Source organism: Syngnathus typhle, linkage group LG3 (assembly GCF_033458585.1).
Source record: "Syngnathus typhle isolate RoL2023-S1 ecotype Sweden linkage group LG3, RoL_Styp_1.0, whole genome shotgun sequence".
NCBI lineage: Eukaryota > Metazoa > Chordata > Actinopteri > Syngnathiformes > Syngnathidae > Syngnathus > Syngnathus typhle.
This window is the reverse complement of record NC_083740.1, coordinates 11,131,174-11,143,248: the sequence shown is the minus strand read 5'-3', so window position 1 is coordinate 11,143,248 and position 12,075 is coordinate 11,131,174. Positions and strand designations below refer to the sequence as shown.

The following is a 12,075-nucleotide window of genomic DNA, read 5'->3' as shown; positions in this document are numbered from 1 at the left end:
CGGGTTTGCTTGGTTTTGTTTGTGTGTGTGTGGGGGGGGGGGGGGGGATTGGCAGCTGAGCATACTGTGGTTTCGGTGGCAGCCAAACTTGCTTCTGTGTCCTGAGGGCACGCCAAGAGGACGCAGAATTTGCAAAGTACCGCGCTGCGTTGGCCCCAAATTCTCACCATGCTAAGATAAGCCTAACACATCAGGAACCACTGCAACCCAATCTTTAGCACAGGTCAGACTGTTTACGTTACCGCATTGAGTATGGCGATAAAGACATTTTTGGGGTGAAAGAGATCTTCAAATCAATCTTCTGCTCAGATTCTTGCATTTATGTTGCTGTGTGTCTTTATTTTGTCTTGTCTCATTTTTTTAAATATGAGCTTACAGTATTCCTTAAAAATTCATAAAGCTGCATTTTCTGTTAGTGGAATCTCACCTCATCACCATCTGACATTTAAATATACATATACCTTATTTAGATTTCAAATAAAGAATTGACTACTCAGAAATGTTAACAATAACAAAACCTGCTCTCACTGGTTTGCTGGCATATTTTCATCTGAATGCTCTCATATTTGTTTGTTTGTTTGTTTGTTTGTATAGTTATTTTACTGTCGTGTCTATATTGTATATTATAGCATTTTAGAAACCTTTTAGTATTTTATATGTAAACATTGTTTTATGTAAACATGCATTTTTAGTCGAAACGTAGTTTCAATAAATGTATTGTTATTATGTATATTTCTTTTTTTCTTTTAGGGTGACTCCATCTATCTAGGCCTCTAAGGGCTGCAGATGAAAAATAGCACTTGTATAGATGGCGTTTTTATAGATTTTTTTTTTAATTCATATGCACTGTCTCTGAAAGAAAAAATATCAAGATAGAAAGAAAGAAAGAAAGAAAGAAAGAAAGAAAGAAAGAAAGAAAGAAAGAAAGAAAGAAAGAAAGAAAGAAAGAAAGAAAGAAAGAAAGAAAGAAAGAAAGAAAGAAAGACATGTACAAAGCACGCCACAGACATGAAACTTTAGGAAGTGTTTCAGTTTAACTATATGAAAGGTTTCAATTTGTGGAAATTTTCCATTTCTTTTCACATGCCCCACAATTTTAAGAGTTGCAGATTTGTATATGTAGAGTAAATAGACTGGTCACGAGTCATTTCAAGGGCACGTATAGATAAAAGAACCATTCATATATCCAGATTTAGGGGTAATCTACTAGAGTCCCCAGTCAACCCAACATGCATGTTATTGGCATGTTGGAGGAAGCTGGCAGCTGTAGCACAATCTGTCTGCCTGTGCCTCGAGTGAATACCGTACACTAAAATCACATTAGACCACCTTTGCATCCAATTAGACTTGATTTTAGTGAGTCTAAAATTTAGTCTATTTTTTGTAACCCAATTTGCATATGCCAGTGAGGCATATCTCATATACCAAATCCACAAACACTGAACTGGATTTGCACTGGCACGAAAATGATGTTTCGCCCGTTTTTATGTCGATCAAATGGTTGCCAGTCTACCAAAATAGGGTGCTTAGAATTAGATGAACCTTAGAGAAACCTGGTGTGGCCTCAATTTGCACTGCCTGAACACCCTTTTAACATTAACAAAGATTCCACATGAGAATGGCACACTATAAAATAGAAACATGACAATCATTGCATTTAACTTGTTTTGAGGCAATTATTTCTTATTATTCTGCATGTTTCCATAAAGTTGACAATATGATTATTGACTGTTCCATTTTGTTTCCTGTCTTGGTAATTAAAAACCATATATCACAATGAATAGTCCACGTGATTTTTCAGAAGATTGACATATTTTAGGAAAATCATGTTCACACCTGCAATTTGACAAACCCCATTAAATGGGGTCATAACAGGAAACCTCCAGTCTTGTCAGTTCCATGGCAATTAAATGACATCATTACCGGAGGGTATTGATTGTCTTCTAGTTGAGCGAAGCAGGTCAGCTAATAGATGGTGCTTCCACATTTAGAGGTAGGAGAAAGCTTTCGACCCACACAACTTCCACAGAGAAGATCAATTAGGTAGCCGATGTGCCCATCAAATGTAAGTCTGACAACAAGTATCGTTATTTGTGTACGACCTTGTGCAATAGAAAAGGACCAATCTGTAACGGATTTCAGCGTATGACAACAATAAATTCAAACAAAGGTAAAGTCGTTTAATAAGAAAAACCTTTTTCCAAGATACTATCTTGTGAATCCTTGCTATTTGGAGGGATTAGGGACTCGAATTGCAAGCTTCTTTGCATGTCCATACATCCATCCTTCCATTTTCTGAAACGCTTATCCTCACGAGAGTCGCGGGGATGCTGGAGTCTATACAAGCTGACCGGGTTGGAGGGGATATCCTGAATCGGTTGTCAGCCAATCGCAGGGCACACAGAGAAAAAAAACATTCTCACCCGGACAATTTGGAGTGGTCAAACTGCCTACCATGCATATTTTTGTAGGAGCAAAAAAACGAAGCACTTGGAGGAAACCTACACAGGCATGAGTAGAACATGGAAACGTCACATAATCCAGAATCAAACTGTGGAGTGGATGTGCTAACCAGCGCATCACCATGCCGCCTACTTATAATGCACGCCCCATAAGTGTTTATTGTTGCCAATATTAGTAATTAAACCCTGAATATACCCAAATCTTTGATACTCAAACTTTAAGAAACGAATTTACTTATCTGGAGCAAAGGAAATTATTTTCATTCGCCAGTTCTACACTTACAATAAAAAAAAATCAAACAATAATACATCAAATGAAAACACTCAGGTACACATGGTGGTTGATGTGGAAATACATGCCTGGCGACCTACATTGGATATTGTTTTGCAACCTAGTTGACAATATAAAACTGGAGGTTAGTGATTCAATCCAGGCCTTCATCAAAGAATTGGCTGCCCTCTTTTTTGCTGCACATAATATGAGTAAGGCAACAAAACAGGCCATTGCTGCCTATTTTTCCAAATGGAACCATACTGAAGCGACTCAACCACTCTCACTCACGCAGTCACGTCCCTCTGCTGCCCCGATGTGGCATTTGAATGTCACGGCTTTCCATTTAGCAATTTAGTTCCTCAACAACAACAAATAAAAATGATTCAAAGGTATTTTTTTTATCCTTCCTTCGTATTCTGCAAAAATGTATGCTTTACATTTAATTGATGCAGGACTAAATTACACATTTTCATTTTAGGAAGGGGCGACTCTAATGAATGAATGAATCTTTATTTCGAACATGATTTAAAGAATAAAAAACAAAACAAAAAAACTATATATATATCAATAAATAAAATAATAAAATTATGGAATGTAATAGATGTCTTGATTGTGATGTGATTTGTGTTATAAATGTGCTCTTCAACGTATGAGCAGTATTATTAATCGAAAACAATAAATATGTTTTGTCTGAGGTTACCTGTGAGATGAGATATGTAAAATGTATTTCTTGGGCCAAGCCTACTAGACAACATCAGCTCGACACATCATGTCTTTGCGTTTTATGACTGCTATGACGGCAATCAGCAGCGTGCAACGCTAAATTACTTGAAGGTAGGGAGACGCAAGAGCAACATCTTCATTCTAGTTTATTATTCTATTTTCGTATTGCATGTTATCTGTATTTTATACTGTTATATATATGTATGTGCATGATCTGCCATGTGGAGCTGCCAAACTCATTTTCACAGTTATCACTGCGTTAACGTGACAATAAAGGAATTCAATTCATCTCACAACCCACGTCAGCACGAATACACGTTTGAATTAGGACACGATTGACAAAGAGTTGCGTTGCCTTGTATGTGATTAGTGGTATGAACGCCCTTCAATGGCGTAGCTGCGTAGGTGCGTGATGTGTTATGACTGTTGATAACGCTCCTATTAGTCATCAGTCATAATCAATGGAAAATGATTTGCGTTCAAAGAACCCCCCCCCCCTCTCTCTCTCTCTCTTTCTTTTTATGATGTCCCCTAAATGTGTGCCTTTTGTACAATATTGCAGCCCGAGATCAGAAGATTAAAAATTTGAACTTTTTAATCGAACCATCAACAAATACACTGGTAGGTAAAGAAATAATTAGACGTTAGATAATTATCTTAAATTGTCGTAAATAATAACTATCCTAACGTCACCATACAGAATTAATAGAAGTTTGAATTTTCACAATGGATTCAAAATAAGGCAGTCGGTTCTGGATTTTGTAATTCTTGCCTTTTTATAAAACATATGCAGGATACATTCATTTTATTATGGCTTGAATATGAATACAACCGACTGTACATGAGAATCTGATTGTTTTGAATATTTTATTAGTCTCAATGGACAAAGCTGAAGACGTGGGGGACATGGAAGCAGAAGAGGGACGAAATGAGCAGCAGGATGGAAATGACCAAGCTGCAAATTATGGTGAACCAAATGTGACTCCTATTCCGCAGGTAAATGTATCGTACTGTCAAAATTTGTCTTTTTTTTTTCATTCTCAAGACAAATGATGACCACAAACTCACCATTAGAATTACTCTCACTGTTTTCACAGGATGAGCTTGGACCTGACCCTGTTGATATCGACTCGCAGCCAGACAGCCATTTTCTTACATGTTAGCATGAATTATACAACCAACTGTACATGGAATCACAATCTGATTGTTTTGAAATTTTACTATTTCACCAGCCTCAGTAGACCAGTTAGAGGATGTGGATGGAATGGAGGCAAAAGAGGGAGAAATGGAACAGCAGGATGAAAATGACCAAACTGCAAATGTGTCCCCTTTTCCTCAGGTAAATGGGACTTTCAAAATACCTGAGATGTCTAACTCCAGTCCTTAAGAGGCACTATCCTTCGCGTTTTCAATGTTTCCCTCATGTAACACGCCTGATTCAAATGATCAGCTCATCTGCAAGCGATAACAATCCTGATCATTTTGAATCAGGTATGTTAGAGGAGGAAACAGCTGAAACCATTGAGGGACAGGTTTGGACACGCTGGGATATTTTCTTTTTTTTTAATCATTTTTAAACCAAACCACCACAAACATCACTGCCAGATTAATCGTCATTGTCGTTGTTTTCACAGGATCAGCCTGGATTTGATCCAGTTGATGTGGGCTCACAGCCAGACAGCAGTGGTGCTGGAGACCCTGTTGTGAACACACTTTCTGGTCTGTTTATTACAAAATCCACTGGGTTTTATGGATATTGATAAGGCTTAAATGCCCCCCTCCCTCTCTTTGTTTCAGAGCAGGAACATTTTCCACCCCATCTAATGAATACAATAGAGGAAAAGGAGGATGGGGAGACATTTACAGATGAGGACGAGGATGAATTTCTCGTTCTTGATGCTGAACATGTGTGTGGCTTTTCTTTCGTTTTTCCCAATTATTATTTGTGATACATAAGATATTGTAACGGCTGGTTATACATTTGCACATACTGTCTAGTATTGAAGCAGATGTATGTGGGATGTAAATAACAATGATAAAAGCAAAGCGTGTTATTGAATTCCGTGTACAAACCAGAACGGCTCAGATGTTTTTGTTTCATTTTTTGACAGCCTTTGGTGGCAAAGAAACAAGCAGCACTGAAGAATCAACTCGACAAAGAACTTGAAAGGCTTACCATGCAACTAAGACAAGAAGTGGGACACTAGTATTTTTTTCCAATTCCAAAATCTCAAGATCTAAGATGCTGTGTTGCCCTTGCTCACACGTACAATCAGGTAGAAGTCTAATCATGTTGCTCTTTGTGCTATCTGTCCAGGTGGGCTTGGAGAGGATAGAAGCAGGCCAAACAGAAGACTTATATGTACAGGTGTTCAGGGAACAGGAAAGGCTAAAAGGACTCCAGGCTCGACTAGATGACCAACAAAAGTCTAAGCTGTTGGGCGAAGAAAACCAAAGACTAGCACAAGAGGAACTGAAGGCAATGAGGGCTCGCAATTCCAACATTAAGGACAAGAGCGCCAAGACCAGGGTCAATGGTGAGACCCCCCCCCCCCATCCATTCATCCATCCAATGATAGTAAATGAATTCATAATAATTCAGTGTACATGTAGTTTCACTTTTAACCTACTGATGGGAAACATCATTGATAGTTTTAAAGAGTCAATGCATATGCAAATGTACCGTGAAGTGTAAGCACTAAACCGAGATAAGAACTGAACCGTGGATTTTGCCAACTGTTCCCTCCCTAATATGCAAGACAATATGGTGGGACTCAACTATATTTTCTTGTGCATTTAAGTATCAGATATTGAACATCAATGTCAGAGTCTGCTTCAACATGTCTGTTTCTTTTTTTGTTTAGCATCCAAGCTGCAGACCGAATTAGAAAAACTTAATTTGCATGTTACATTCGCACAACAAATCAGTGAAGATCTGCAAGCTAATGTAAAAGCAACAAAGAATATGACAAAAAAAGTTTCAACGGAGAAATCAAAAGTTGAAGACCAGAAACTCAAGCAGGTAAACTGGCTCATGAAATACAGAGGACTTCACCACAATCTGTTCTATGAAGGTTTTTGACCTTCAGTATGTTCAGGTATATAAGATAGTTTTTCTAATTATAATTTGTGGAAGTAATAAGTCAAGGGTAAGATTTCTGCCATCAGAAGACACATAGATTGCACCAAGGCTTTAAATAACTTTCTTTCTTTGGGGAATAGTTTTGCTAATCAATGACTTCAATAGAGAACCAACTTTCTCATTTTGAGGAGCAATTTATTTCCAGGTTAACAAAGGCTTTATTTATTGTTCAAAGGATTTATTCAACAGATGCTGATTATAATTAACAAATTGCTGTACCAACAGGATTTGTATGTGGAGCGCCTCACATCGGAATTGGACAAACTGAAAGAACAGAAGGACCTATATGAGGTCCAAACCTATGCCCAGGCAGAGACAACACAAGCAACCAAAGAGGCTCTTTCTGAGGTGTGTACTGCACATAATACCCACAGTCCTCAAACATCCCAAAATATGCTTTTGAGGGTTGGCCAAAGACTGCTACTTCACTGTAATTGTGAATGTGAGTCTTAGAATGTGTGTCTTGTATTAACCCTGCGACTGACCGGCGACCTGTCCAGGGTGTTCCAGCTTCTCTCCTTTACTCAGCAGGGGAATGTTCTTACCCTAATGAAGACAGGCGGTGTAGAAAATGGATGGCTCGATAGATGTACGGAATTTCATTATTCCCGTGAAGGAGTAACTCCTTTGTCTTTATGCAAATGTGTGTTCAGGCTGAAATGCAAATGGAGTCTCTGGCAATGGCACAAAAACAGTTGCTGCAGCAGTGGAACAGCAGCCTGCTTAATATGAGGAAGCAAGATGAGGAATTTGGAGCATTGCAGCAGGCTATTAAGTAAGGATGTTATACAAACGCTGGAAATACATGATCCGGTTCATAAGGAAAGAAAACGAGAATCTCAGACACAGTTTTTTCATATCTCCTCAGTCTTTGCGAAGATTGCTTCAGTTATTGATTCATTTTTATAGTCCAGTTCTAAAAAAATGTAGCCTTATCTCGTGAACTACACAAGTGTTTTCAATTTCTCTGCACAACATTTGCAGTTGTTATAATTTGCATTTAGTTCAGACATTGCTTTGAAATAGTGCCACAATGAAGAAATAATTACATTTAAATTTCCTCTGCTATATATTAAAGCCCAGCAACTAAAGAACATTAAATGATAGCTGTGTTGGGTCAATACAGTCACGTTAGCCATGTGTCCCATAGCATCGCTGAGCATCAAGTGATCGTGATGGACAGAGAGATTGATGGCAACAAGAAATATCTCTCTGAACTGCAAGAGAAAAGTGAGACTTTGACCATGTTGCTGAACTGCGCGGAGATGGACTGTGATGTGACAAAAAAGATGATTGCTCAGAAGCAGGCGCAGCATGAAGCTCTGCAGGAGCAATACAGCATCTTCCTTCGTGCTTTGGGGGAGACAGAGCGGACACTCGAAGAACTCACTAAGGTTGACAGACCACTTCCAAGGATGCAGATATGATCTTATTAAACAGATTATTATTATTAATACGTGTATATGGGTTCTACGTGTTCAGACGGATAACGGCCTTCAGGATGATGCGACTGCTCAGAGACGAATGTTGGAGAAAAGTAAAAACAGGCACCTGGAGATAGAGAATTCCATCATGACTCAAATGCTGCAGAAGATCATGGACAACAAGGCCGCTCAGTATTACCAGCGACTCACTAACAAAAAAGCCGCGCTCAAGAAAGAGAAGGTAAACTGAATTTCTAGCGAGCATAACAATAATCAAGTATCACATCCAAGTACCACTAGAAAGTCTACATAAGACAATCTTTTGCAGTTTAACAGCAGTTTAGCAGTTTGAGATTGGTGATTGATTTTCTGTTAGTAGTATAGGCAGCGCACTATATCATGACCAAACAATAAAGCTTGATGTATGACAAACTGCTGCAAAATTAGCATTGGAATAATGAATTACAGTTAGCCTAGGACATTATTTGATTTGCACTTCCCCTTCCCACAGTCATTTGATATTTGTTATGCAAACAGCAGTGAGGAAAATGGCAGTATTATATTCTTGATTCCCTTTCGTCATCCAGGTCTTCCACCTGTGGCAGCTGGAGAGTTCCGTAATGACGGCTGCCCTGGAGAGCAATGTGATCAACGAGAAACTGGAAAATTTGGCCCGAACGCAGAAGGAGCTTGATGAGGAAATAAGAAAGTACAACAAGGTGATCGCATCAAACGAGACTAACAGTTCATCGATTGATGCACTCATCGGACAGAAGCAGACCACCATTGCAAACATCAACAAGAAAATTGAGCTCATTGCAGCTCGAACTGGGGTAAGGAATCTTGTTTACCTCCTTATGATTCAAATGAGCTCAGCCTCGCATCGAATTCAAGTTCTTAGCATCATAAATATTTATATTTACATCTGCATACTTTCTGGAAAGTGATCTAAAATACCTGATGTGTCATAACAACCCAGATGATGCCCACAGATTGATTGGGACCCTCCTTTGCATGTTACAGTTCATTTTTGCCATCCAGTAAAGACGTGTGTGTGCACATGTGTTTTCAGCATGAAGATCTCAGTCCGCTGCAAATCAAGGTACAAGCGATAAAGAATCAGATTGAGGCATTAGCACAGAAAATGAAGAATGATCAACAGATGTGGCTAAAGCATCAAGGAACACTTATAGGAATAACCCTGGAGATTCAGTCACACAACAAGGAATATAACACACTGCAGGCAAAGTACACTGTGATCTGTCAGAAGAAGCTTTACCTGGAACGTATGTTACATCTTCAATGAAGCAAAGACTTATAAATTGTCAGGTACACAGCTATAGATATTTGCCAAACATAATTCCCGAGTTGGCATGCTTGCTTCCAGGCCAGCTTGAAGTCTTGCACCGTGAGGAAAATGAGGTGGAGAAGAGCAAAAAGATGCTGCAAAGAGATTTGCTAAAGCTCAATACTCTTCTGAGCAAGAACTCAGAGCTGCGCCTTGCTTTGGAGCAGGAGAGTTCTGTGATGGAGACTGACTTCCTTCACAAACTCAGAGTATACGCTTACTTCTCAGTTTCTTCTAATATATTGTTGCTGGATTCTTATGTAATCTAACATAATGTTTAGGAAGCGGAACGGCAGTCTATAGAGATGGAGGCCAAACTGGAGAAGACCCAGGAGGAAAAAGAGAGAATTATCAGCAGTCTGGTGGAAGCTGAGTCAGTTGTTTGTTCAATATCAATTCCTATTTTGCCCTAGTCAACACTGCATGCAACTAAGCCTGAGTTTGATGTGACAGGCGTCAGATTATGCTGTGGGAAAAGAAGACGCATGTTATGAAAGAGACACGTTTAGTTGTACAAGAGGGTCAAGAAGAAGTCCAAATAATGAGAGATGATGTTCACCGTATGGAGGTACAGACACTTTTTTTCTTCTGAGAGATCTGTAATCATCAAGGTGTGTCAAGTTTCAAATTTCTCACTTGTCCCAGTGTCTTCTATATTCCATATAAACAAGTGGAGTTGCAGTGTGGTTAGGGCAGGTCACAAACACATCCGTGATTATTGCGTGTTTTTGAGATCTACAAATATATATATCACATTTTTCTAATACACAAATACATTCGCGATCATGGGTATCTGTTCTTCACCAGTAGAGGAATCGGGCAGTAACCAGAGGGTGCGCTGTTTGATTCCCGCTCTACCTGAGTCTTTGGTCGTTGTGTCTTTTGGCAAGACATTTTCCCAACCTTGCCTTCAGTGCCACTCACACTGGTGTATGAATGTTTATGGTGGTTGGAAGAGCCGTAGGCATGGAACTGCTTCTGTCAGCCTGCCCCAAGGCACTTATAGCTACTCCACGTAGTTAACCACCACCAGAGTGCGAATGCGTGAGCATTTTGCATCATCTGTGAGCCTTTGAGTATAGGTTTCTATGGAAAAGTGCAACATAAACCCAATGCATCAAAATTATTTTCAAGTGTTATTTTATTGTTGTTTGTGTATTTCTCATGTATGACTTTGACCACTTGTAAATATTCACGTGCAGCTCAAAGGCCTCTTTTAAAAACGGCTCCATAAGAACATGCAGTCATTTTTGTCGCGGCTAGCATCGTGATGGATGGATGGATGGATGGATGGATGGATGGATGGATGGATGGATGGATGGATGGATGGATGGATGGATGGATGGATGGATGGATGGATGGATGGATGGATGGATGGATGGATGGATGGATGGATGGATGGATAGCGAGAGATACTTTACTGATCCCCTCAAATCAATATAAAATGTAGGAATAAAAAAATGCCCAGAAAAGTCTTAATAAAATGAAAGATTAATATTCAGCGTTCAACTTCTAAATGTTTGTTTTGGCCACAGAGTTTGCTAAAACTTACTGGGATTTGCTAACCTGGATTCCAAATGTTGAGATGCTTGTTTGTGGAGTACTGTACCGTGGATGTGTTTATTATTACAGCGTTGGCTCAGTTTGCTGATGAAGCAGCGTGAGCAGCTACTACGAGACAGTGTAGCAGTTGTGGAAAGGAGGGGTTACATCATTGAGCGCAACGAGGTCATGGCCCGTAGTACTCAAAAGCCCACCGTTAAGGGTGAGCTCAATCTGATGAATGATGGCTTGCGGCGAAAGATCAAAGATACAAACAAGGTGGTGAATTGAGGAATACTACATTGTATACATTGAGGGCCATTGTACCACTACCTAACGTACAGTCTAAATCTTTCAGTTGGTGAAAGAGTATGACCAGGAGATTAGAGAGCTTCAAGAGGGTCAGGTAAATCAGTCAGAGCATCCCTTGTTTTTCATAAATTATTCAGATTATTTCTAGACTGAAATTACAGCGTTTTGTTTTCACTGTTCGTAAAGACTGGATTGTTCTAATGATTTTTTTTACATTATAAGATGGAAGTGAAAGATTTTTGGTCCTGTCAGCTTTCCTATGATTGTGTACAATTGTCCATCACAGGATGAATTTCAGAACAAGGCCAAGAAAATTCAGGAGATGATTGATGGCACTCCATCAACCACTACTTCGCTTGAAGCTGCTCTGCAGGGTGAGACAGAGCGATTACATGAGATCAACAATATAATCCACCGTGTCTGGGTGGAAATGCCCAAGTACCAGGGAGCACTCTGGAAGGTGCTGCGGTCACTGTCAGAATTTACAGACCTTGAAGGAGGCATCAACAGAGTGGAATAAAATGAACAACAGTACAACAGGAGAATGAGGGCTTGATCAATATATCAAACTATTGTAAACCAATAATAAAAACATGATTTATTGTAACACTTTCTGTGGATTGTGGTTAGGTGTTCCAAGCTACAGCTACAACTGAGCAGCGGAGGTTAGCGAGGGTTTGCACACGGCCTTAAAGTTGGGTTTTTTTGTAAGGGCGCAACCTCAGGGTTCAGCGAGGCACGGCTAATGGCTTTCCACTCATTTAAGACTTAGTTTTGCACTTATACTGCAAGGTTCTAGTGACCCAGTTAAAATATTTTTCCATGGCCCATTCTGTTGAAGTAAACAT

At 39.5% G+C, this 12,075-nt stretch overlaps 1 protein-coding gene across 2 annotated transcripts; it reads left to right on the top strand.

Moving 5' to 3' along the window:
* The first annotated feature begins 3,367 nt into the window (after positions 1-3,367).
* Positions 3,368-11,801, top strand: LOC133151524 (coiled-coil domain-containing protein 40-like). Of its 2 annotated transcripts, XM_061274637.1 has the most exons (22): positions 3,369-3,570; positions 4,022-4,080; positions 4,334-4,455; positions 4,557-4,617; positions 4,692-4,798; positions 5,094-5,178; positions 5,257-5,366; positions 5,571-5,654; positions 5,777-5,996; positions 6,324-6,481; positions 6,827-6,949; positions 7,255-7,376; positions 7,752-7,995; positions 8,084-8,266; positions 8,613-8,858; positions 9,098-9,311; positions 9,413-9,582; positions 9,655-9,746; positions 9,827-9,941; positions 11,006-11,194; positions 11,274-11,321; positions 11,514-11,801. In XM_061274637.1, exons 3-22 carry the CDS (start codon positions 4,339-4,341, stop codon positions 11,745-11,747), a joined length of 2,922 nt encoding a protein of 973 aa, XP_061130621.1. In that variant the 5' UTR covers positions 3,369-3,570; positions 4,022-4,080; positions 4,334-4,338; the 3' UTR covers positions 11,748-11,801. The 2 variants fall into 2 exon arrangements, with proteins under 2 accessions (XP_061130622.1, XP_061130621.1); XM_061274638.1 differs by lacking the exons at positions 9,098-9,311; positions 9,413-9,582; positions 9,655-9,746; positions 9,827-9,941 and having other exon boundaries at positions 3,368-3,570.
* Positions 11,802-12,075: the final 274 nt, after the last annotated feature.

Excerpts from the sequence above, each read along its gene's own strand:
- LOC133151524 (XM_061274637.1), top strand. The coding sequence starts at position 4,339 with ATGGACAAAGCTGAAGACGTGGGGGACATGGAAGCAGAAGAGGGACGA. Across the intron at positions 4,456-4,556 it reads ATGTGACTCCTATTCCGCAG|GATGAGCTTGGACCTGACCC; the intron begins GTAAATGTATCG and ends CTGTTTTCACAG. Across the intron at positions 5,179-5,256 it reads TGTTGTGAACACACTTTCTG|AGCAGGAACATTTTCCACCC; the intron begins GTCTGTTTATTA and ends TCTTTGTTTCAG.